The 27387-nt window shown below is 39.3% G+C and overlaps 5 protein-coding genes, 1 long non-coding RNA gene and 1 other non-coding gene across 8 annotated transcripts in view; 6 read left to right on the forward strand and 1 right to left on the reverse strand.

Annotated features, from left to right (window-relative positions):
• LOC754267 (kynureninase) overlaps nt 1-21111 on the reverse strand; it is a 44079-nt gene extending 22968 nt beyond the window's left edge. Inside the window, exons 1-3 of the mRNA XM_030973716.1 lie at nt 20963-21111; nt 3934-4213; nt 745-865 (exon numbers count right to left, since the gene is read on the reverse strand). Coding sequence (XP_030829576.1) covers nt 745-865; nt 3934-4186 — 374 coding nt within the window. The 5' untranslated portion in view covers nt 4187-4213; nt 20963-21111. The remainder of the gene's footprint in view (nt 1-744; nt 866-3933; nt 4214-20962) is intronic.
• On the forward strand, nt 6472-6543 carry TRNAD-GUC. Its single transcript has one exon. It is a non-coding gene; the product is annotated as a tRNA-Asp (tRNA).
• LOC100892857 lies at nt 6811-9756 on the forward strand. The gene has a single exon (XM_003730746.2). The coding sequence runs from the start codon at nt 6811-6813 to the stop codon at nt 9754-9756; it is 2946 nt and encodes a 981-aa protein (XP_003730794.2).
• Nucleotides 10471-12681, forward strand: LOC115919794. The gene is made up of 2 exons (XM_030974017.1): nt 10471-11012; nt 11602-12681. Exon 2 carries the CDS (start codon nt 11764-11766, stop codon nt 12679-12681), a length of 918 nt encoding a protein of 305 aa, XP_030829877.1. The 5' UTR covers nt 10471-11012; nt 11602-11763.
• On the forward strand, nt 13502-17464 carry LOC105441448. Its single transcript, XM_030974018.1, has one exon. It carries the CDS (start codon nt 13502-13504, stop codon nt 17462-17464), a length of 3963 nt encoding a protein of 1320 aa, XP_030829878.1.
• On the forward strand, nt 18177-19398 carry LOC105441447. The gene is made up of 2 exons (XR_972026.2): nt 18177-18719; nt 19309-19398. It is a non-coding gene; the product is annotated as an uncharacterized LOC105441447 (long non-coding RNA).
• A 5944-nt stretch (nt 21112-27055) lies between the features above and the next one.
• LOC763697 (glutaminase kidney isoform, mitochondrial) overlaps nt 27056-27387 on the forward strand; it is a 32217-nt gene continuing 31885 nt past the window's right edge. Inside the window, exon 1 of one of the 2 annotated variants that reach the window (XM_030974257.1) lies at nt 27056-27131. The gene's annotated coding sequence lies outside the window, so the exon portion shown is untranslated. The remainder of the gene's footprint in view (nt 27132-27387) is intronic. The other variant, XM_030974259.1, reaches the window with a different exon arrangement.

Consider the following 27387-nt stretch of genomic DNA (forward strand, 5'->3'; position numbering starts at 1 on the left):
TCTTTCAACACTGAAATGTCTGATTTACATTTACCCAAAGTGTAATTAAATTGTAATAATATAGTTGGGAGAATTAAGCAATCGGTCAGATCTGTTTTTCCCAAATGTTATCATTAATAATGGTCTGTTTCACATCACTCAAACTTTCAGATTGTCTTTAAATATACATCTAGCATTGAAGTAACTACCTTAGAACCATTTTCTCTCATCTGAACAATGTTACCAAATCCATTTATACACAGAGTTAAAGGTAAAGACCAGTATTGGAAACGCCCCAATTTCAAAAAATGAAATGGAAGCTCTCATTACCAATCATGTGAAAGAATATGTTTTGACTAATACATGATGATAAAAAATTTGCCGGGAAACTGCCTACTAATTCATATATTTGGTAAATTTGTTTCTCTCATGGCTTGTGAGAGATATAGGGTAGTCCCATATACATCTTTCTGTGTATAGTGCTTGTAACTTAAATTTGTTTCTCTCATGGCTTGTGAGAGATATAGGGTAGTCCCATATACATCTTTCTGTGTATAGTGCTTGTAACTTTACGAAGAATGGGCCAAATTTCTTATCATTTTGATGATTCCAGAACCTTGCAGATGCTAGATGCTAGATGATCAACCTTTTCTGATCGATTCCACAACGTTTCTTTCACAATGCAATCGCTTGACCAAAACTGGTCTTTACCTTTAACACCCTTCTGGCTCTCAACAGATGATACACTCATGCACAACAACTTACACTTTGCCCCATTTTTCCAGCTCAGCATCGAGATAGAGCTTGAGTCCTTTGGGCTGCAGGCCAAGCGAGTTCCCACAGAAATAGATGCACTCGTCGTCTTTATCAACCAGAGATAGATCAACTATAACAGGAAGAAGGGAGAGGAGAGCTTAAGTATGGGAAGGTCCAAATTTGATCGATGCAGTTAAGCAGTGATATCAATTATCAAAGGGGATCTATCACTTTATATTGTTTTGATTTGATATGATTTCTTTATCACATTATCAAGGATACATGTACATATTCATGCACATTATTGTGATATTGATGGATTTTTTTTAAATTTCAGAACATGAATATGGAAAAAGGTAAGAAAGTAAGTTACATGTTCATGCTGAATGCATAATCTAAATGAACAAGATATGGGGGGGGGGGGGGGGAGACGAGCTAAAAAGTTTTACCAATATGCATGCATGGCTCAGATCAAGGGGTACACTTAGATTGAACACTGGGAAATTGTTCAATTATCCAAAACCATGAGACCCAGACACAAATTAGCATTTTTATATTAGAAAGTACCATTGGGGGAAGCTCCAAACAAGTTTTCAGCTTCATTGAGTTCAAATTAAAGATTTTAGAGCAATTTTATGATGAAAAAAGGCCTATTTTCAGCACTTCTAATGTTACATTCAAAACATGCACTAATTGGTTACCGTATTTTTGCTAATGGGATGCAAAACTTGTGATTTTTTTTATCTGGATGTAGAATCTATGTTATAATTAATATTTCTGTCGAGTTAATTTCTATTATTTTAGTTTCTTATTCCATTTACAAGTGATACAATAATTGTGATATGTACATAACTTTGGTGTCCTGCAAATTTCAAATCTTACTAACTGAAGAATGGTGTATAAATAATAAATTTATCTACAAGCTTGCAATGTTATAATGTTTAGTTTCACTTTGATCTCCAATCAGATCATTTCATTCTGGGTCATGATTTAAAAAATATTTAGATTTCTGTAAATGGAAAATGTTTGGTGTCCTGCAGTTATGTACACACCATGCAACAGAATCTATACAAAAGTCAAAAACATATTGTATTCTTTCAAAATGATAATGCAATGGTGTACACTGATAACATTGGATTCCCCATTTTAACTTGTATGTGTGATTGGTCAATAAACTCCTGATATTGAACTTATGATTGTTGGATTACGCCCATTTTATCTTCCGCGAGAGTTTAATCAGTTGTTTGTGATGGTGGTTTACATCCAACCGGGGGCTGATGTGGCTGTTAATAAAGAGTGTCCTGCTTTTCAATATTATATGTTCATTTGGCAATCTCTCAAAACAGGCCAAGAAGAAATTGGAAAGGCCACGTAAAATAGCATAATTGGGGTAGAATTAGCTTCTGTCGAGTCTCATTGTACTGAGCAAATTGTTGATAAGGTCTGTGCAATCATGAAAGACAATACCCATCCACTTCATTTATTTTATTCATTTAATCGTTCTGGTATCCGACTTCACCCCACCCCAACCCGGCTTTCACGATTCAGATATTCATTTGTACCCGACTCTGTTCATAAATTCAACTCACAGGTTAAACGTTAAACTTCTGCGTCAGAAATTAATTGTATGATTTGAAATACCAATGACCAAGGCTTAATTCTGAAACTCATGATTTGAAGTACATGTACCAATGACCATTTTTGTCGCTTCATTATCTTTTGCATGTATTTGTTCCTTATTTCATCTATTTCATTCTATAAACGTGATGTATTTATTTCTTGTACTTTTGTTGAATATGACTGTAATGCCAGTGGAAAACAATTTTCTATGTAACTTGTTTGCAAAGACCAAATAAAATATCTTGTATCTTGTATCTTGTATTTAATCAACAATGAATGGAAACTGAGTTATGTACGTGACGAGTTATGTACGTACACCATGGTTTTTTTCTTCAATAAGACCACCTATATTTAGTTATTTGTTATGGTAAGGTAGTAAACAATGTATAAGACATACACACGTCTGATTTGGTGAGAAAAATATTACAAAATATTGCAGTTTGAGCTTTTTCATGTCATGTACATAACTAAGACACCGTTATGAAAAGACACCGAGTTATGTACGTTACTACCAATCAAAATTTGAAATAAATTATCATAAATGAATCAATTTATTTCTTTAGCATGAATTGCACCCTTCTCCATATTCATTTAAACAAACATTTATTGAATTAAAGGAACAAGAAGGTATAATTTGAATGTAAAACTACTTGCTTTTGGTGTCCACAGTTATGTATGATTAAGTACAGAAATCTTACATTTCAGTCCTGAAATTGAAGTCGTTATAAGACTAATGCAAAACCATATCTGACAATAAGGCAAAGAGAAAGCATCTAGAGAATAAGATGAACTGTACATAACTCGGTGTCCACATTTGTTTTGGCCATATTCTAATAACTAAATTGAAAAAAGTTGATATGGCAATGGTTTTAAGTTTTGTTTACAGTATGTTTTAACATCTAAAGTACATTGTCAGAAAAAAATGAAATTATAAGAGAAATATCAGCATGAAGTGGACACCGAGTTATGTACGTAACATTTTCGATGATGTGATATTTGGCTACTGATTGCCGTTTAACGGCAATTTGTTAAGGTCTGATTTTTGAGCTATGTGTTGCACAATGTTTGCAGATTACAAAAATAATGTTGCCACAGTCTATGATTGACTTTTAAAATTCACCTCATGTGTAACACTTTTGTGCCCTTGATCAGAGCCATGCATGCCCTTGCTAAGGACATAAACACATACCGGTACGCATTTTTGCCTAATATATTATACACATGTATTCTCAATTTAAGGGTCAATGTCATATGGCACACTTGATAGAAAACAAAATGCACATTAGTTGTACATAGTCAAAATAGCACATAACATACAACCAACTCTTAGCCAATCATTTGCTTAAAGCCCCACTGCACTACTTATAGCTACTTGCGCCCTCTATATAGTAAACAATGCTTAAGCTGTACCCGTTGGTCCCCCATGATCCCCTTTTTCTTATTTTAGTTGAGAGCTGATTTGGTGAGATAACCACCTGTCAGTGACCTTGCAGGGAGGTCTAATCCCTCCTGGCCAACTTGCTGCAGATGGGCTTTAAGATTCACAATGGCAGTAATACATTTGAAAGTACTATTTACCATCAGGCAGTTCATTCATCTTCGGCAGGATAAATTCCTTTCTCAGCGGGGCTAAATGATCAAGCTCATCCATCTTCTTGGCAAAGCTGTCGCCGATAAGGTCCAGTCCGAACCTATCGGCCTTTTCCTTCAATTCTTCCATGGGTGTAAGCCCAGCCTGGCGGTCAGTCTTCATCAGCTTCTTGCGCGGTGGTGCTGCGCCATTCTCAGCATTCTTAGAACTAAACGACTCCGCAACTCGCTTGTCTGCCATTGTTGGAGATGGTTCTGACTGCTGTGCCTGAGTTAGTGAGAAAAAAAGTATCTTCAGTTTTAAAAATACAGTTGATTTATGGTCATGTTAATTTACACTGTGAAAGAAACCGTCTAATATGCTATTGGAATAATCAAAATGATATGAAATTATCTTAGTCTTACGGAAAGTCACATGCACTGTATATAGATGTGTGTATATGGGTCTACACAAACATGTCGCATGAAAGTTTGGTCCAAATATGAGGACATTTGAAATGTAATCCTTTTCAGGGACATTTTTCATGTTATAAAAACATTAAAAAAGCCCACAACTTATTAATCATCTTTCCCAAAACTTAAATTTCTCTTTAAAGGCTACACTGTAAGTCCACTCCAAAAATAACTTACTTTCACTAAATGCAGAAAACAAAGCAAAAAAAAAGATTGAGGAAAATCAGATCACTAATAAGGAATTTATGATTTTTACATGCAAAACTATGGAACAATGAAAATCACCACACAAATTGCCGAATTGGTTATTAGTTTGTGACGTCATTGCCTAACTATATATCAATCGATTTACATATCTTCTTATCACATTAATTTCCCTTTTCATCCCCTAGAATTTGATTTCCCCATGCCTTTGCCCAGGTTATATGATACGTATCATATTACGTGCATGACATAATTTCACAATCTTTTAAGAACTTCGAAAAATTGATACTATTTTTCGGAGTACGGTATTGTGTAATCGTAATAATTCATTTTGATATAATATAAATAGTTTATCAAAATTCACATTTTTCATGATTTAACAGAATTACAGAAATTACTCTATATTAGTGCATCCACGAAAAAACATCACTAGATCTATCAATAACCAATATAACTTGGATGCTGGTGTGAGGAAATAAGATTTTTAGGGGGAAAATTGGAAATGTATTTTATCAATAAAAAGCGGAAACAATTATAGTGAGGCAGTGACGTCACAGACTCATGAGAGAGTTGCCAATTTGTATTGTGATTTTCAGAATTTTTCATGTCATTTAAAAATTCATAACTCTTTTATAATATAGTTATCCGATTTTGCACAAACCTTTTTTGATTGATTTGATTGGTTTGTCTGATTTTTCTGCTTCTATTGAAAGTGAATTATTTTTGGAGTGGACTTGCCCTTTAAGTAGACGTTTTCATAAAAAGTTTTCAGATGCATGAGCGAGGTATATATTTAAAAATTACTATATGCTTTACATAGTAGGGTAAAAAGTTGATTCATTCAGCAAGGAAATAAATATCTAAATGTTATTCTACAGACCTAGAATCTATAGACCTCCTGCATGGAGTTTAATTTTCTGTAAAATGCAATTTGTTCTATCAAGCTTTCAAAGTTCAGGGGTTGAACATATGACAACTATATTTGTAGAAAACGGAAATTAAGTTGATATACCTCATTTTATCGCATTAATTACCTTGCAAAAAATTACAATGTGATTGCACTTATAAGAATGTATTTAAAGGGTATTTCAGTTCAATTTCATCATTATGCTTGTATGTATTGTATACATGAATGAGCATTAGATGTGAACCTGAATTGAAACCCCCCTTTTGCAACGTAAATTCATGCAGAGTATTTGAACTGAGAGTTGATCCAGGTTATTTTCTCGATTTCTAAATCCAGTACTTGCAAATACAGCTAATTGCTAGTCATAAATGGTGAGTTGCAAGGTCTGAGTGTTTGCGACTCGCGGTTAAATTTAATTTAACTCAGATGCTGTAATAAGATACTTGGTACAAGCTCTGTACTCATGAAGTAATCTCACGATACAATTTGAACTGTAAATCTTGAATAAAGATTTGTTTTCCTGCATGCGCAATTGATCATGTACGTTTCAAGATAAGTAGAAATTGAAATTTTGAGATGTAGATCTATATGTATACATATATTGATATATTTTGAACTATTAATGTTGATAAGGAACAAATAATCCAAGTCATTTCTATGAAGCTAAAAAGGGGTAAATTAATTATTAATTTAAAGGAGCAAGTGTGATGGAATTAGTTGACATAGAATAAATTAGCAAGTCAACCCTACTACGACTTTTCATTGACTGTTTCTTCTGTCAAAGTGTAGTGGCGTAGGATGACGCTTGTTGCACTCTCTGCATGTGCTTCTCACTCGACATTTTTTGGTCAGATGACCTCTCTTGAGACACCCGTAACTGGCAAAGAAAACGTACAAGACAGGCAAATGATGACTCAACAAGTCATCGTAGGTAATCAGAGAATCTACGCAGTCCTCTGGAATCCTTGGTAGTATAGTGGTAAGTATCTCCGCCTGTCACGCGGAAGACCGGGGTTCGATTCCCCGCCACGGAGCCATGTTAATGTGATCGTTTATGAGAGTTAGTTTATCTGACAAAAAGGAGTATTCTGACTTACGTCATGGGCTGAAATAGCGCCATCTACGCTTTCCTAATTCCGACATAGCAGTAGCAACGAATTGTGTTTGATTGCAGTGCAGAATTTGGAAAGGAATCTCTCAACAAGCAGCTTCTTTCTGGACCAGATCTGACTAACACACTAGTGGGAGTACTTTGCAGGTTCAGACTGGAACCAATCGCATTTTGTTGCGATATACGTGAGATGTTCTACCAATTCAAGGTGAAGGAAGATCATAGGAAATACCTACGGTATTTGTGGTGGAAGGATGGAGACTTTCTGCAACAGCCCCATGAGCTAAGAATGACTGTCCATTTGTTTGGGGCGACGTCGTCTCCAGGATGCTCAAACTTTTGTTTGAAACAGATTGCCAGCGACCATGCTATTGAATTTGGAGAGGATGTAAAGAACTTTGTACATCATAACTTCTACGTGGACGATGGGCTAATATCTGTTCCTACCAAAGAAGAGGCCAAGAATCTGATCTCGAGAACCAGAGAGATGTGCAAGAAAGGAGGCCTCCACTTGCACAAATTCATCTCAAACACCCAAGAAGTGCTGGAAACAGTTCCGGAAGAGGATAGAGCAAAGGGCACTACCAAGACTAATCTCCTACAGGATAAGCTTCCTTTGCAGAAGGCACTTGGGGTGCAATGGTGTGTGGAATCTGACACGTTCCAATTCAGAGTCACACTCGATGACAGACCTCTAACCAGGCGCGGAATACTGTCAACCGTGATGTCGATCTATGACCCTATGGGATTACTAGCCCCGATTGTCTTACCTGGTAAGCAGATTCTGCAAGAGCTGTGTAAGATGTCTGCTGATTGGGACGACCCCCTGCCAGATCATCTCAGAGAAAGATGGGAGAAATGGACAACTGATCTGCATAATCTTGACTCCCTATCAATACAGAGATGCTACAAACCTGCAGACTTCGGTGAGGTTACGACCATGCAGATGCACCACTTCTCCGATGCTAGTTCCGAGGGATACGGCCAATGCTCATACATGAGAATTAAGAATGGAGAGGGAAGAGTCCACTGTATCCTGGTGATGGCAAAGTCCAGGATTGCCCCGCTCAAGGCAGTAACAATACCCCGTTTGGAACTATCAGCTGCCGTTGTTTCCATTAGGGTGAGCACATTTCTTCAGCGAGAGTTAGCCTTGGAGGACATTGAGCATATCTACTGGACAGACAGCAATGTGGTACTTGGATACATAAACAATGAATCGAAGCGGTTCCATGTGTTCGTAGCAAATAGGATCTGTGAGATCAGACAACACTCAGAATCATCGCAGTGGAAGCACGTTCGAACACAGGACAATCCAGCAGATGGAGCTTCCAGAGGGTTTACCGTTGACCAACTCATCACTTCGAACTGGTTCACTGGCCCAGATTTTCTATGGGAAGAGACGGTTCCTCGTGCTGATGATCAGGAGGAATTCGAGGTTTCACCAGGTGACCCCGAGGTGAAGAAGTCTATGGTGAACGCGACTGTAATGGGTGACTCCAAGTTTGATCTGAGTCGCCTAGACCGATTCCCGACATGGTATAGAGCAAAGAGGGCGATGGCTTATTGTCTGCTGTTCATCACAAGACTGAAACAACGTTGTCAAAGAAAACGTACAAGACAGGCAAATGATGACTCAACTTCCCAAGGCAAAGTCTCGGTGCAGAATCTACAACAGGCAGAAACTGAGATACTGAGACACGTCCAGAGTGAAGCCTTTGGGGAAGAAATAGAAATCCTGAAGTCAATCCAGAGGAAACAGGATCTGAATGACAGGCAGAGAAGACGTCAAATAAAGAAAGAAAGTCGTCTCCATGGACTTGACACTTTCCTGGATAAAAAGGGAATTCTAAGAGTTGGAGGAAGAATTCGAAGGGGAGACGACTCATATGACAGAAAGCATCCCCTGATTCTCCCACAAAGAAGCCACGTAACGGACCTTGTGATACGTCACTGTCATGAGTTGACTGCTCATCAAGGAAGAGGCATGACATTGAACCAGATAAGAGAGAATGGATTTTGGGTTCTTGGAAGCAGTAATCGAGTGGCCAATTTCATACGAAAATGTGTCATATGCAATAGGCTACGTAGTCCCGCACAATTACAGAAGATGTCTGATCTACCGTCTGACCGTGTGTTACCTGCAGCACCTTTCACTTACTGTGGCATCGACTGCTTTGGCCCATGGGTGATAAAGGAAGGTAGAAAGGAGATGAAGCGATATGGACTTCTCTTCACATGCATGCCTTCGAGAGCCGTGCATATTGAGACACTCAATAGTCTGACTACAGACTCATTCATTCAGGGATATCGTCGCTTTGCTGCTCTGAGGGGTCCAATACGTCAACTGAGATGCGACAGGGGAACGAACTTCGTTGGCGCAGAAGCAGAGTTAAGGAAAGCGTGGTCAGAAATGAATCACGAACATGTCAAAGGCACTCTAATGAAAGAAGGATGTGACTACGTACAGTTCACTTTCAACGTCCCCGCGGCAAGCCATATGGGTGGAGTATGGGAGCGCCAAATAAGATCTGCCAGGAGAGTGCTTGAAACTTTGCTGTATCAATCGAGTAGACAACTCAATGATGAATCACTGAGAACACTGATGTATGAAGCGGCTGCAATTGTCAATAGCAGGCCGCTGACTGTGACTGACCTGAACGACCCAACATATTTGGCTCCTCTTACGCCAAATCATCTCATAACCATGAAGTCGAAAGTCTTACTTCCTCCACCAGGCAATTTTCAGGACGCTGATTTGTACTCCAGAAAGCGTTGGAGGAGGGTACAACATCTGATCAACGAGTTCTGGGATCGTTGGAGAAAGGAGTTTCTCCAGAACTTACAGACACGCCAGAAATGGACTCGGCCCCGACGGGATGCTAAGATTGGGGATATCGTCATCATGAAAGACGAGAACTTGCCACGAAATCAATGGTCCCTAGCAAGGATAAGCGAGGTCTTTCCTTCTACCGATGGACTCATTCGTAAAGTGAAGCTCGTAAAGGGTGACTCCGAACTTGACGACAGCGGTAAGCGTAAAGGACCTGTGAAAGAACTAGAGCGTCCGATACACAAACTGGTTTTGCTGCTTCCGCGTGAAGACCAGGACGGATTCCCGACCAAGGAGCCTTGAATACTGTAAGGTAATTAATATCCCTCACAAATAGGTTTTGATAGATTTAAGTAAATATAGAAGTCTGAACATAAGACTATCCAAAATTCGAATTACCCGCAAAATCTGAAAGTCTAGAATAAGACTAGTCAAATAATCTAATTGAAGTTTTAGAACCAAGAATATCTGTAATTGGTCTGTAATTAAGACTATGCTGGAACTGTAACTACAGACGCACATCAGCTGAAATGAAGTCTAATTGAACTGAGTAAACTCTTGAACTAATTGATCTGATTGAACAACAACAAGAACTCTTTTTGTGGATTGACGACATTTCCGAATGAGCTGTAATGACCTTTATTGCTGTTTGTTTTTTGTTCTCTGTTTGAAAAAATGTAATCTTATCAAATTGGAAGATCGAGCATATGACAACTATATTTGTAGAAAACGGAAATTAAGTTGATATACCTCATTTTATCGCATTAATTACCTTGCAAAAAATTACAATGTGATTGCACTTATAAGAATGTATTTAAAGGGTATTTCAGTTCAATTTCATCATTATGCTTGTATGTATTGTATACATGAATGAGCATTAGATGTGAACCTGAATTGAAACCCCCCCTTTTGCAACGTAAATTCATGCAGAGTATTTGAACTGAGAGTTGATCCAGGTTATTTTCTCGATTTCTAAATCCAGTACTTGCAAATACAGCTAATTGCTAGTTATAAATGGTGAGTTGCAAGGTCTGAGTGTTTGAGACTCGCGGTTAAATTTAATTTAACTCAGATGCTGTAATAAGATACTTGGTACAAGCTCTGTACTAGAGATGAAGTAATCTCACGATACAATTTGAACTGTAAATCTTGAATAAAGATTTGTTTTCCTGCATGCGCAATTGATCATGTACGTTTCAAGATAAGTAGAAATTGAAATTTTGAGATGTAGATCTATATGTATACATATATTGATATATTTTGAACTATTAATGTTGATAAGGAACAAATAATCCAAGTCATTTCTATGAAGCTAAAAAGGGGTAAATTAATTATTAATTTAAAGGAGCCATGTTAATGTGATCGTTTATGAGAGTTAGTTTATCTGACAAAAAGGAGTATTCTGACTTACGTCATGGGCTGAAATAGCGCCATCTACGCTTTCCTAATTCCGACATAGCAGTAGCAACGAATTGGATGTTCGCACCGAAATCTTGTCCTAAATTACACCTGTTATTGATACGAAGCCAACCCGTTTGCAACAATAAGGAGGCAAGAAGGTTCGTTAATTCGATATATTAATGTATAACGAGTATAAATAGTATAAATAATGAGAAATGATGATATGAATGTAATCTAATATGCTTAAGTGATAATGAATGGTGTGTGTAGTATTAGTGTATGCACGGACACGTATGATACCGTATACGGCTGTAGTGGACGTTATATATATGCAAATTAGATGCACGTAAAACAGGTATACGATATATACGATATAGAGTGTAAGCTAGGGTGCTACGTAAGGCAATGTTAATCGTATGCACGTAAATAGGTATACGATATTAACGATACGAATGACGTGTCCGCTATAAGAAGGACGCAGTCATTGATATGCGTTATGCTAATAAGTCTTTGTGATTCAAACTATCTTCCACGAATATTGGTCACGTGACTTGAGCGAAGGTATTGTTTATAGATAATTGCATATACACAAATGATAAGAGACAAAGAGAAGAAATTCATTTGTTATTAATCACTGCATTTAATAGGCGAACTGATGATATTATTTATACACATGTATTCGAAAATGCCTGTATGAACAATTACTTATAATCTGTTCTTTTTCTTTATCATGTTTTGTTCATACAGTTTTCACGGAGCAAGTGTGATGGAATTAGTTGACATAGAATAAATTAGCAAGTCAACCCTACTACGACTTTTCATTGACTGTTTCTTCAGTGAAAACTTCACTTCACTACGACTTGCAACCTGCGATGACGTCGTGATTCAGATTACGTGATTTGGTACAAGATGTCGGAAGTGGACATGATGGGGGACAAGGAGAAGGAAAACCCTGTTGCTGAAGCTGTGGACACAAGGTCAAAGCGAGAAGTCAAACTCACTGAGAAAGGTCTGCAGTATCAAGCTGAAACAAAAGGGAAGGAATTTAAGAGATCCATTAGTGCTTGGCGTAGAGCGTCGAATAAGTTAAGAGCTACCTTGAGCGACATCAGTGATGTCAAAGTTATTCGACAAGGTAGGGACGCTCTGCAGCAGGTGATGGACAACGCCATATCCGCTCAAGAAGACCTTCAGATTCTATTGGAGTTGGCAGGAATCGACGATGACAGCCATGAAAGGCTCGACAACATCGAACAAGAACACTCAGAGCTGATGAAAGGAGTACAAGAACACCTCCTCGAACAAGAATCGTCAAGAAAATCTAAAGTTTCATCGAAAAGACTATCATCCTGTCAAAAATGGGTGAATGAATGCTCGTTTGAAAGCCAGGATGATGTGCCGACTAAAGATGTGCCGACCAAAGATGTGCCAACTGAAGATGTTCCGACTACAGAATTGCCGACTAAAGAACCCTTGTTAAATTTGCTGACTCAGCTACAGATTAGTCGCTTGCCACTGCCAGAACCAGATATCTTTTCTGGGGATCCACTGCAATACCCTAGTTGGAAACAGGCCTACGACATCTTAATGGAACATCAAGGTATTCCTGCAAGGGATCGATTCTTCTACTTAAAGAAGTATCTACGTGGCCCACCTCTCGAACTCGTGCAAGGATTTTCTCTGATACACAATGATATGGCATACAATCGAGCTACGAGTGAACTAGAACAGAGATATGGTGATCCATTCATCATTTCGAATGCATTTCGTGACCGACTGGATAACTGGCCAAAGATACCTACAAAAGGATTCCAGAGGACTGCGTAGATTCTCTGATTACCTACGACAATGCCAAACAGCAATAGAAAAGATCGGCAACCTCCGACAGTTAGATGACGAACGTGAGAATAGGAAACTCCTATCCAAACTTCCCGATTGGCTTGTTACTAAATGGAGCCGACGAGTCTATGAGCATAGGAGGTCACATGGTACATTTCCTTCATTCGGTACCTTTTCATCATTCATTGAGGAAGAGAGTAACATTGCATGTGACCCAATCACGTCCATTGGTAGCCTGAAGGAGGACAAACCGAAACAGGACAGAGGAAAATCCATGAGAGCGTTAACTATGAGAACCAGCTCCATCCAAGATGAGACAAAGAGGCCAGAACGGAAATCATTCTGTATATTCTGTAGAAATCATCATCACCTTGAGGATTGTCAAGCCTTTGTCAATCAGCCTATGTCCGAGAGGAAGAAGTTCATAAGAGAAAAGGGCTTGTGTTACGGGTGTCTCAAGAGAGGTCATCTGACCAAAAAATGTCGAGTGAGAAGCACATGCAGAGAGTGCAACAAGCGTCATCCTACGCCACTACACTTTGACAGAAGACCTTCAGAAGAAAGGGAAAGGACATCGAACCAGGAAGAAATACAATCTTCAAATTCACATACACTTGTTAATTCTAACGCCACAAGTTATGTGAAAAGCGCGGCAATCGTGCCAGTCTGGCTGTCTCATGAGAATATGAAGGAAGAGAGGCTCGTATACGCACTATTAGATACTCAATCGGATACCACCTTCATATTGAATTCTACAAAGGATGCCTTAGGACTTCATGGACTGAGGGTCAACCTTCTTCTGTCTACAATGTCGACCAAGAACGAAAGGATTCCAAGTGAGAAGATTAAAGGACTCACAGCTCGAGCCTTTAACAGTGAAAAGGTGATACACCTTCCAGCTGCATACACTAGAGACATAATGCCAGCCAACAGAGAACACATCCCCACTCCTGAAGTAGCTCGCTCTTTCCCACATTTGGTTCCAATTGCTGACCAACTTCTGCCTCTGAAGCACTGTGAAATAGGATTGTTGATCGGCTATGATTGTGGAAGAGCTCTGACTCCTCGAGATGTGATTCCCTCCCAAGAAGATGACGGTCCATTTGGAATGAAAACTGACTTGGGATGGAGCATAGTGGGTGTTACAAGTCAAGATGAACAGCACTACAACCCCGATGATCACGTTGGCCACAGTCATCGCTTGACAGCACGTGAAATACCCGCTGAACTAGCTGAAAGAGACATGTCCATCAAGAAGAGAGTAACGTTCACTCACAACGTTACAATCAAAGAAGAGATCAGCCCTTCGTCTGTGCTGAAGCTGATGGAAAGAGATTTCTCAGAGAGCAGAAGTGAGGTACCATTTTCGCAACATGATACAAGATTTATGAGAATCATGTCGGAGAATGTCCATATCACAGATGATGGTCATTACGAGACTCCTCTTCCCTTTAAAGAAGATGTCGTCAACCTTCCCAACAACAGATTCATGGCGGAAAGGAGATTGAGTCATCTAAAGAGAAAGTTTCAAAGAGACTCTGAGTATCATCAGAAATACTCGGAAAAGATGGATGCTCTCTTGGAGAAAGGATATGCTGAAAGTGTACCAGAATATGACAAGCAGAACGGCCAAGCATGGTACATTCCCCATCATGGGGTAGTACAACCCAACAAGTTACGAGTTGTGTTTGATTGCAGTGCAGAATTTGGAAAGGAATCTCTCAACAAGCAGCTTCTTTCTGGACCAGATCTGACTAACACACTAGTGGGAGTACTTTGCAGGTTCAGACTGGAACCAATCGCATTTTGTTGCGATATACGTGAGATGTTCTACCAATTCAAGGTGAAGGAAGATCATAGGAAATACCTACGGTATTTGTGGTGGAAGGATGGAGACTTTCTGCAACAGCCCCATGAGCTAAGAATGACTGTCCATTTGTTTGGGGCGACGTCGTCTCCAGGATGCTCAAACTTTTGTTTGAAACAGATTGCCAGCGACCATGCTATTGAATTTGGAGAGGATGTAAAGAACTTTGTACATCATAACTTCTACGTGGACGATGGGCTAATATCTGTTCCTACCAAAGAAGAGGCCAAGAATCTGATCTCGAGAACCAGAGAGATGTGCAAGAAAGGAGGCCTCCACTTGCACAAATTCATCTCAAACACCCAAGAAGTGCTGGAAACAGTTCCGGAAGAGGATAGAGCAAAGGGCACTACCAAGACTAATCTCCTACAGGATAAGCTTCCTTTGCAGAAGGCACTTGGGGTGCAATGGTGTGTGGAATCTGACACGTTCCAATTCAGAGTCACACTCGATGACAGACCTCTAACCAGGCGCGGAATACTGTCAACCGTGATGTCGATCTATGACCCTATGGGATTACTAGCCCCGATTGTCTTACCTGGTAAGCAGATTCTGCAAGAGCTGTGTAAGATGTCTGCTGATTGGGACGACCCCCTGCCAGATCATCTCAGAGAAAGATGGGAGAAATGGACAACTGATCTGCATAATCTTGGCTCCCTATCAATACAGAGATGCTACAAACCTGCAGACTTCGGTGAGGTTACGACCATGCAGATGCACCACTTCTCCGATGCTAGTTCCGAGGGATACGGCCAATGCTCATACATGAGAATTAAGAATGGAGAGGGAAGAGTCCACTGTATCCTGGTGATGGCAAAGTCCAGGATTGCCCCGCTCAAGGCAGTAACAATACCCCGTTTGGAACTATCAGCTGCCGTTGTTTCCATTAGGGTGAGCACATTTCTTCAGCGAGAGTTAGCCTTGGAGGACATTGAGCATATCTACTGGACAGACAGCAATGTGGTACTTGGATACATAAACAATGAATCGAAGCGGTTCCATGTGTTCGTAGCAAATAGGATCTGTGAGATCAGACAACACTCAGAATCATCGCAGTGGAAGCACGTTCGAACACAGGACAATCCAGCAGATGGAGCTTCCAGAGGGTTTACCGTTGACCAACTCATCACTTCGAACTGGTTCACTGGCCCAGATTTTCTATGGGAAGAGACGGTTCCTCGCGCTGATGATCAGGAGGAATTCGAGGTTTCACCAGGTGACCCCGAGGTGAAGAAGTCTATGGTGAACGCGACTGTAATGGGTGACTCCAAGTTTGATCTGAGTCGCCTAGACCGATTCCCGACATGGTATAGAGCAAAGAGGGCGATGGCTTATTGTCTGCTGTTCATCACAAGACTGAAACAACGTTGTCAAAGAAAACGTACAAGACAGGCAAATGATGACTCAACTTCCCAAGGCAAAGTCTCGGTGCAGAATCTACAACAGGCAGAAACTGAGATACTGAGACACGTCCAGAGTGAAGCCTTTGGGGAAGAAATAGAAATCCTGAAGTCAATCCAGAGGAAACAGGATCTGAATGACAGGCAGAGAAGACGTCAAATAAAGAAAGAAAGTCGTCTCCATGGACTTGACACTTTCCTGGATAAAAAGGGAATTCTAAGAGTTGGAGGAAGAATTCGAAGGGGAGACGACTCATATGACAGAAAGCATCCCCTGATTCTCCCACAAAGAAGCCACGTAACGGACCTTGTGATACGTCACTGTCATGAGTTGACTGCTCATCAAGGAAGAGGCATGACATTGAACCAGATAAGAGAGAATGGATTTTGGGTTCTTGGAAGCAGTAATCGAGTGGCCAATTTCATACGAAAATGTGTCATATGCAATAGGCTACGTAGTCCCGCACAATTACAGAAGATGTCTGATCTACCGTCTGACCGTGTGTTACCTGCAGCACCTTTCACTTACTGTGGCATCGACTGCTTTGGCCCATGGGTGATAAAGGAAGGTAGAAAGGAGATGAAGCGATATGGACTTCTCTTCACATGCATGCCTTCGAGAGCCGTGCATATTGAGACACTCAATAGTCTGACTACAGACTCATTCATTCAGGGATATCGTCGCTTTGCTGCTCTGAGGGGTCCAATACGTCAACTGAGATGCGACAGGGGAACGAACTTCGTTGGCGCAGAAGCAGAGTTAAGGAAAGCGTGGTCAGAAATGAATCACGAACATGTCAAAGGCACTCTAATGAAAGAAGGATGTGACTACGTACAGTTCACTTTCAACGTCCCCGCGGCAAGCCATATGGGTGGAGTATGGGAGCGCCAAATAAGATCTGCCAGGAGAGTGCTTGAAACTTTGCTGTATCAATCGAGTAGACAACTCAATGATGAATCACTGAGAACACTGATGTATGAAGCGGCTGCAATTGTCAATAGCAGGCCGCTGACTGTGACTGACCTGAACGACCCAACATATTTGGCTCCTCTTACGCCAAATCATCTCATAACCATGAAGTCGAAAGTCTTACTTCCTCCACCAGGCAATTTTCAGGACGCTGATTTGTACTCCAGAAAGCGTTGGAGGAGGGTACAACATCTGATCAACGAGTTCTGGGATCGTTGGAGAAAGGAGTTTCTCCAGAACTTACAGACACGCCAGAAATGGACTCGGCCCCGACGGGATGCTAAGATTGGGGATATCGTCATCATGAAAGACGAGAACTTGCCACGAAATCAATGGTCCCTAGCAAGGATAAGCGAGGTCTTTCCTTCTACCGATGGACTCATTCGTAAAGTGAAGCTCGTAAAGGGTGACTCCGAACTTGACGACAGCGGTAAGCGTAAAGGACCTGTGAAAGAACTAGAGCGTCCGATACACAAACTGGTTTTGCTGCTTCCGCGTGAAGACCAGGACGGATTCCCGACCAAGGAGCCTTGAATACTGTAAGGTAATTAATATCCCTCACAAATAGGTTTTGATAGATTTAAGTAAATATAGAAGTCTGAACATAAGACTATCCAAAATTCGAATTACCCGCAAAATCTGAAAGTCTAGAATAAGACTAGTCAAATAATCTAATTGAAGTTTTAGAACCAAGAATATCTGTAATTGGTCTGTAATTAAGACTATGCTGGAACTGTAACTACAGACGCACATCAGCTGAAATGAAGTCTAATTGAACTGAGTAAACTCTTGAACTAATTGATCTGATTGAACAACAACAAGAACTCTTTTTGTGGATTGACGACATTTCCGAATGAGCTGTAATGACCTTTATTGCTGTTTGTTTTTTGTTCTCTGTTTGAAAAAATGTAATCTTATCAAATTGGAAGATCGAGCATATGACAACTATATTTGTAGAAAACGGAAATTAAGTTGATATACCTCATTTTATCGCATTAATTACCTTGCAAAAAATTACAATGTGATTGCACTTATAAGAATGTATTTAAAGGGTATTTCAGTTCAATTTCATCATTATGCTTGTATGTATTGTATACATGAATGAGCATTAGATGTGAACCTGAATTGAAACCCCCCTTTTGCAACGTAAATTCATGCAGAGTATTTGAACTGAGAGTTGATCCAGGTTATTTTCTCGATTTCTAAATCCAGTACTTGCAAATACAGCTAATTGCTAGTTATAAATGGTGAGTTGCAAGGTCTGAGTGTTTGAGACTCGCGGTTAAATTTAATTTAACTCAGATGCTGTAATAAGATACTTGGTACAAGCTCTGTACTAGAGATGAAGTAATCTCACGATACAATTTGAACTGTAAATCTTGAATAAAGATTTGTTTTCCTGCATGCGCAATTGATCATGTACGTTTCAAGATAAGTAGAAATTGAAATTTTGAGATGTAGATCTATATGTATACATATATTGATATATTTTGAACTATTAATGTTGATAAGGAACAAATAATCCAAGTCATTTCTATGAAGCTAAAAAGGGGTAAATTAATTATTAATTTAAAGGAGCCATGTTAATGTGATCGTTTATGAGAGTTAGTTTATCTGACAAAAAGGAGTATTCTGACTTACGTCATGGGCTGAAATAGCGCCATCTACGCTTTCCTAATTCCGACATAGCAGTAGCAACGAATTGGATGTTCGCACCGAAATCTTGTCCTAAATTACACCTGTTATTGATACGAAGCCAACCCGTTTGCAACAATAAGGAGGCAAGAAGGTTCGTTAATTCGATATATTAATGTATAACGAGTATAAATAGTATAAATAATGAGAAATGATGATATGAATGTAATCTAATATGCTTAAGTGATAATGAATGGTGTGTGTAGTATTAGTGTATGCACGGACACGTATGATACCGTATACGGCTGTAGTGGACGTTATATATATGCAAATTAGATGCACGTAAAACAGGTATACGATATATACGATATAGAGTGTAAGCTAGGGTGCTACGTAAGGCAATGTTAATTGTATGCACGTAAATAGGTATACGATATTAACGATACGAATGACGTGTCCGCTATAAGAAGGACGCAGTCATTGATATGCGTTATGCTAATAAGTCTTTGTGATTCAAACTATCTTCCACGAATATTGGTCACGTGACTTGAGCGAAGGTATTGTTTATAGATAATTGCATATACACAAATGATAAGAGACAAAGAGAAGAAATTCATTTGTTATTAATCACTGCATTTAATAGGCGAACTGATGATATTATTTATACACATGTATTCGAAAATGCCTGTATGAACAATTACTTATAATCTGTTCTTTTTCTTTATCATGTTTTGTTCATACAGTTTTCACGGAGCAAGTGTGATGGAATTAGTTGACATAGAATAAATTAGCAAGTCAACCCTACTACGACTTTTCATTGACTGTTTCTTCACATGACATTGCTTGCAATAATGCAGTTACACTGTACATGTACCCTGCATGGCATGTAGATTTTTATGAATCTTTAAAATAGAGTTTAGTATTTTGTGAAGTTCAAAAAACGTTTCGCCCAAATGGCAAGAAAGAAGAAAGAGATGAAATATAGATCTACATGTACTGAATACTATAGTATTAGTTACTACATGTACTAGGCCTACTCTATGCCCGGTCTTGCCTCAGCTCTGTGATCTTCCATTAGGAGTTAGGACATAACAAATTTAGAAAAATCACAATCACTAAATTCTTATTAATTATGGCCCTTGTGGCTTGGTCCACTCCAGCAAAGCATTATGTATAGAGGCGGTCAGGGGAGCCAGGTGCAATCTCAGCGGAACAACCGTCGATATCAGAGAGTGAAGCTTTTGGTCTAAGACTAAGACTAGTAGGAGAGTCAATGCTAATGCATATTGACCTCTAGCGCTGCACTACGTGCTAATAGACAGCAATTGCACATACAAATAGTCAATAACACACAAATGCACACAATGAAGATGATGTGGATGTCAGCAAGTTTGACAGTAGGCCTAGATCTAGATCTATTCTAGATCGAATTTTCCGTCTCTTTCGTTCGTTAGCCTCTTATTGGGGTAGGGTCGGCTCTCTCTTTAGAGACGGAAACCGTCTATACACATTCCCTTGATAACGCCACGGCCATTTCAGGTCGTAGCGTTTTGCCCCCAAAATCCCCCAAAATGTCATTTTACCTCGTGCATATCCACATGTAAATTAGGCCTAGGCTATAATACATCGGTTCCACTTAACAACTTGACTGAAATAATCAGTTTAATAGTCCCTTTTTAGGAAATTATGGGTCAAAATCGAAATCCATTTTGAAAATCTTTTTCAACACGGATTTCGATTTTGACCCATAAATTCCTAAAAAGGGACTATTAAACTGATTATTTCAGTCAAGTTGGTAAGTGGAACTGATTTATTATAGCCTAGGCCTAATTTACAATATAACATGCACGAGGTAAAATGACATTTTGGGGGATTTTGGGGGCAAAACGCTACGACCTGAAATGGCCGTGGCGTTATCAAGGGAATGTGTATAGACGGTTTCCGTCTCTAAAGAGAGAGCCGGCCGACCCTACCCCAATAAGAATTTGTATTAAGAGGCCTGCTAACGAACGAAAGAGACGGAAAATTCGGTCTAACGTTAGATCTATTCTAGACTAAAAATTTGAATTTTCAAATTATTCTTTAGGTCTAGTCTACAGTAACATAACAAGTAACATCAGTGTAGTTTACTGCTATAGTACTAAAGTACTGATTTTTTAGTGAGATCAGTTGAGTTTTGTATAATGGTGTTGAAAAGTTGAGAATCAATAGCACAGCTTTTAATACACAGCCAGGCCATGTGTGGCCTGGTCCACTCCAACTGCGTGGATCAACACCCTGCCGCTCCGAGTTAGGGCACGGGGCCGCAGCGGCAGCATGACGACTACCGGTATCGCTGAAAAATCTGTAATAATTCGTGTAACTTTGAGGTCTAAATCATACGGTTCTTTCACTTACTTTTACTATTCAAGCCTCTGATATGAATCCAGTGACGTAAATTTCGGAATAAATCAGAGTATTCCGTCTGACCTTAAGAAAGTTGCCTTCTTTTGAATGATTTATTGCCCAGTTCAGAGAGGTGTCGCAGCGAATGATGTAACTGAAAAGAGGATGGTGTTGTTGACGTTGATCGCCTGGCTGGATATCGATACTATGCAAGCATGCGGTGAGAAAAAAAGGGGAGGGGGAGTAATCCTCGTTTTCTGGGGCTGGGCGTGGGCGGGGCGCTAGCGGGGATCACTGACAACCAATAAGCATGCATGAAAGTTTCATTGAAAATCTTCAACTGACACTCCCACATACCCACGTGGTCACTCCAGTTAGGAATAGAAGAGAGCTGAACTATAGCAAGACTACAAGAGCCAAGACATACAAAATATATTAGGGCGATTCTATAAAAAAAAATTAAAAAATTAAGAAAGGTCTTGAACCCTAGCTACATCTTCAAACTTGTTTGATTTAGAATCTAGGTCTATATAAAATTTGGTATCAAATTAAACATAGGCCTAAATATGTAATTTTCCCAGCCTGAAAAAGTTATACAGTTGTATACTGCTAATTATTCAAATTGTACGATCAATTAACAAAAGATCTTGAAATTGACAACTGTTTATACCAATTACCAATAACCATAATTAGAAGTTTGGACAAATTAAAGTGTAACGGTTTAAAACTTTTATGCTTACGAGTTATATAAAAGGTTAAATATTAAAATATTAAATTAGAGAAGTTTATTATTACTTACCATTTTGACAATTTAAAAGTTTAATAATTATGTTGGTTTAAAGCCACACTGTCCTACTGGTGGTAGCTACTTGCTCCCTCTAAATAGAAAACAATGCCTAATCGGGGACCATTGGTCCCCCATGATCCTCTTTTTCTTATGTTAATTGAGATCAGAGTTGCTGAGATAACCACCTGTCCAGTGACCTTGCAGTGTGGTCTAATCCCTCCTGTAGTACAGATAAGCTTTAAAAGTTTGAAAGATAAAAGATTCACTAAAGTTAAGAAGACTTTATGTTCTAATTTATCTTTGTAAGGTTATTATATGTAGTTTTGAATAATTGAAATGAGCATAGAGAATTAAATTGTAATTATCTTTGTTTGCTATAGTGGAAAGGACAGCATCGAATGTGAGCGATGTGAAAAATGGTTCTGCTTGAAATGCAGTGCCTTGTCGTTGGAAGAGTTTGGATTATTCACCAAGGTGAATGCAGCTCACTGGTTCTGTCCTCCATGTGAATTTAAGGCCTTGGAAGCTGTCAAAATGGACCAGATTGTTGAGGAACGGTGCAAGAAATTTCTCGGAGAAACACAGAAAAGACTTGAAAAACTTGAACAAATGAGCAACGGTTGGTCTAAGGTGGAAGAGTTATGCAAGCGGCTTGAATCTGACGTCAAAGAAATCAAGAGCTCCCTTACAGATAAGCAGAGAATGGAACCAAGTGACATAGCTCAAGATGTCCTGGCATCATCTGTCCAGTCAATCTTCCAAGATTGTGTTAAGGAAGAAAGTGAAAAAGATAAAAGAAAACATAACATAGTTGTCTATGGACTGGCAGAAAATGATTCTGAGGACGGCAAAGAGAGGCAGTACTATGATACAGCCTCTACCCGAGGGATGCTCGATTACCTGGAAATCGAAGGAGAGGTGAAACGTGTGATTAGATTGGGAAGAAGGCAACTGGATGCAAGCGAAACTAGCTCGAGACCAAGACCGGTGCTTGTGGAATTCTCAAATGCAGACTCCAGTGCGGAAGCAAAGAGGAAAGCTAGTAAGCTTCGCTTTGGACCAAAAGACTTTAAAGAGTTATATATCCAAGCAGATCTCACAAAAACAGAACGTGCAGCAAGGAACGAACTCGTCAAGGAAATGAAAAGGAGGAAGAGTGAGGGTGACAACAACTGGATGATTCGGGGTGAAAAACTTGTGAAGAGAAAGGATCCCTCATCTCAGCCAAGCAACAAAGGTAAACAAAAAGGCCCACAGCCTTTTCAGGATGCCTAACACAGCAGTCAACCCAGGAAACTTTTCAGATGTAAATAGTATTATTAATAATAGACATTTAACTTGTATGTACAGCAATGTAGATTCTTTACTCAACAAGAAATCAGAACTAGAAGCAAGAATCTCTGTGAGGAACCCAGACATCATAGCCTTAGTTGAAATATTTCCAAAGAACTTTTTTCATCCAGTTGAGGATTGTGAACTTCAGATTGGTGGATACAATATGTTTTTGCCAGCAGAAAGTCAGAGAGGAGTTATAATTTACTGCAAAAAGAACTTACAATCAAAGCAAGTAGTTTTCAAAGACAGTGACTTCATGGAAAGTGTATGGTGTGCAATTTCATCAGGATCAGAGTATTTTCTCTTTGGATGTGTCTACAGAAGCCCAAATAGTTCGGACCCAAATAATGAGGCTCTCTTGAAACTCTTTTATGAGATAGAAAATTCTCCTTACACAAATATATTCATTGTTGGAGACTTTAACTTACCAAAGATAGATTGGGATATTCTGTCTGTATCGGAAACTGGAAATAAATTTGCCAGAGACTTTGTGGAAGTTCTACAAAATCTGTATCTTTCACAACTTGTGGAAGAGCCCACTAGGATGAGAGACGGGCAGAAGTCCAACGTTCTAGACCTCGTCATTACAAACCAAGTAGACATGGTCGACTGTTTAGGGATATCACCACCGATTGGTAAAAGTGACCACATGGTGCTAGATTTCAGACTTTTTCTGCCTGGTGGGGTTACAAGTGTACCTGTAACAGAACGCTTTGCATTCTTCAAAGGAGATTATGAGAGTATGAGGAAGCATGGGAAAGTAAAAGATATGTTTGTTTCAGCAATGGTGCAGGACAGCGATGTTAATACGGATAATGACATTCTTGTACATTGCTTGGAAGAGTTAACAGCCAAGTTTATACCAAAGGTCAAAGCCAGGAATAATCAGCAGCCACTATGGATGAACAACGATGTACGTCAAGCAATCAAATGTAAACATAAAGCTTGGAACCGTTTCCAAAAATCTAGAAGTGAGTCCGACAGAGTATCCTACAATATAGCAAGAAATGAGGCAACCGATAAAGTAAACATAGCAAAGAAGTCATTTGAACGTAAGCTGACCTTAGAAATAAAATCCAATCCTAAAAGTTTTTGGAGATATGTACAAAGTAAAAACAAATTTAAACAGGGTATTGGTGACTTGGAAAAGCCTGATGGAACCATTGCAAGCGATGATGCAGATAAAGCAGAAACACTGAACTTATTCTTTGCATCAGTCTTTACTAAGGAGGATTTATCTCTTGTACCAGCCCTTGATCTGAGAATTCGTGACAAGCAACTGGATACGGTCTGTTTTAATTATGAAAATGTCAAAAAAGCTATCATGAGATTGGACCAATCAAAATCTCCTGGACCAGATAACATTCACAATCGCATCCTGAAGGAATTAGTGGACGACATTTCCCGGCCACTTGCCCATCTTTTTAACAAATCTATGTCGAGTGGCGTGGTATGTGACTCATGGAAAGAAGCCAATGTGACTCCTATTTTTAAGAAAGGAGATAAAAAGAAAACAGGAAATTATCGTCCAGTCAGTCTAACCAGTTCTCTTTCCAAACTAATGGAGACCATTGTACGTGATGAAATTGTCAAATATATGAATGAAAACTCTCTGTTCACGGAGGAACAGTACGGATTTAGAAGAAGTAGATCTTGTGCTACACAGTTGCTAAATGTTTCTGAAACCTGGACAAAGGAATTAGACAACAAGGGAAGTATTGACTGTATCTACTTGGATTACAGCAAGGCCTTTGACAGTGTCCCACATGCTAGACTTCTGAAAAAAGTAGAGGCCTACGGTATAACAGGTAATCTGCATAGATGGATCAAGTCTTTCCTGACTGGAAGAACTCAGCGGGTAGTTATAAACGGTACCCCATCGAGTGCATCAAAAGTTGTCAGCGGCGTAGCTCAAGGAAGCGTGCTGGGGCCGACACTGTTCTTGTTGTATGTTAATGACATTCCAGATATTATATGTAACACTGAATCAGAAGTCAAACTATTTGCAGATGACACCAAAATCTTCTCACCAATTCACTCTTCATTGGATGGCAAAAATCTACAAGCAGATCTAACAAAGCTCACAAAATGGTCCCATCAGTGGCAACTACCATTTAATCAAGAGAAGTGCAAGGTAATCCACTATGGTCGAAGAAATCCTTGTTATGATTATTTCATGTCAGACGAAGATATACCTATTCCTGCCGTTGAAGTAGAAACAGACCTTGGGGTAACCTTTGACCAGCAATTGAGGTTTTCACGTCATGTGGATGGAGTATGTGCTGCTGCAAATCGCAAGCTAGGGATTATCAAGAGGACATTTTCTAATTTGGACAAAAATGGCTTTATACATCTATACAAATCAATTATTAGACCAAGACTCGAGTATTGCTCAACGGTGTGGCATCCTGTATTGAAAAAAGACAGCACGAAAATAGAAAAGGTACAGCGTAGAGCAACACGCCAAATACACATGCTACGACACTTGAGCTACGAGAAGAGACTAAAACATCTCAACTTACCATCTCTTGCCTACAGACGCCATAGAGCAGACATGATACAGATATACAAAATAATGCATGGCCTAGATGAACTAGATCTAGCACACTTCTTTGACCATCCAACTGATAATAGAACCCGTGGCCATCGATACAAGATCGTTAAGAAGAAAGTCTACTCGAAGCTTAGACATGGATCATTTTCACAGAGAAGTATCAATGAATGGAACAACCTCTCCTCTGTAGTTGTGGAGAGCAAGTCACTAAACAGATTTAAATCCAATTTGTTGAAGTTTTGGTCAACAAGAAAAGATCAATTTGACCCAGAGGAGTCCTTTGCTTGTCCATGTTCGTCAATTGCTGTATAGCGCCACTAAACATGTGCCAAAATATGGATTCTTCATCTGAATGTCAACGAGAGGCAAATAAGTTTTTAACTTTAAATGCCTACTTCCAAGGTATATTTCCAAGGTATATATACAAATTGAACGCTATTATTAAATCATTATTAAGGAAATTAGAAATGATGAAGTTTCGAAGATAGAATTAAGATTTTAAGATTAGAAATTTAGAAGATTAGATCAGAAGGCTAGAAGTATAATTTTTAACATTAGAAGTTTAGATTTTTAAAAGTTTTGATGATTTGTCATTAAAAGTTTAGACAAATCAAAAGTTTAGAAAATCAGACGTTTAGAAAATTAGTAGTGAAGAGCTTTTGAAGATTTAACTTTTAAAGGTTTATAGTTTTAATGGTGTAAAAGTACAAAAGATAAACGGATTAAAAGTTAAAAAGCTTAGAAATTAAGATTAGAGGGTTATAAATTTAAATGTAAATGTGGTTGACAGCCCCGCCCAAGTTGGCCATCTGGTTGGAAATATTCCAACGCCTGATAAACCATCTTACGGAAAAATAGGCTCTGCCAGAAAAAGTCACTGGTGTTGGCGATGTTATTTGAAATAAAGCACATGACTGTCATTGTATCGTTTATGACCATGTCACACCAAAATATGGGAGGGGTGGGCAGTGGCGGATCCGGGGGGGGGGGGCCGAGGGGCCCGCCCTCCCCCTGGTAAAAAAACGTGATTTTTCCTTTTCCCATCTGATAAGTGCATTTTTTCCTTTCTTACATGTGCTCCTTCTGCTCCTTATAAATACCCCTTTTCACCTCTGATATTTCAAATGTGACAAGTGCCCCATTTTCCTTTGTAATTATTGCCCTTTGATAAATGTAAATCCCCTTGTTTTGTTTTTGTTTTACCTTAAAACGTTTCCCTTTGAATTACCATGACACTCTACATTCTAATCAACTAACTTTTAAAAGATGCCGGGGGGGGGGGGGGGTCAGCTCATCATTTTTTGACCCTTCCTACTCCTGAAAGCTGGGTTGCGTTTCACGGAGACGCTATGAGTACAACTTCGCAGCCAACCCATTCAAAATGAAATGTCTGAAGTAAATTTAGCACGTGATATCGGCGAGTGACGTGCAGTGATGGTTTTGTGAAACAGACCCTTTGCCCTGGATTTGTTTTCGCATGAATGGTGAGCGACAAACGTATTTTTGTAAGTCATTTAAAAATTATATTGCTCATCAAAATATAGTAATTTTTCTTTTTTTTTACCAGATAATAAACAGATTGTAATCGAAATGCCATTCAACCTGTTTGGAATGTTATGTGACGAGAATTTACCGCTATAAACTTAAATATGTCGCAGTAGGCCTACTCGCACTCGCATGTAGCGCGCTAGGGCTAGGCACACAGCTAGCAGCGACGTGTGGCTGAAGCCTGAAGTGCCGTTGCGCTGGGCGTCGCGTCGG

This window comes from Strongylocentrotus purpuratus, unplaced genomic scaffold (genome assembly GCF_000002235.5).
Source record: "Strongylocentrotus purpuratus isolate Spur 01 unplaced genomic scaffold, Spur_5.0 spur5_scaffold_7, whole genome shotgun sequence".
Taxonomy (NCBI): Eukaryota; Metazoa; Echinodermata; class Echinoidea; order Camarodonta; family Strongylocentrotidae; genus Strongylocentrotus; species Strongylocentrotus purpuratus.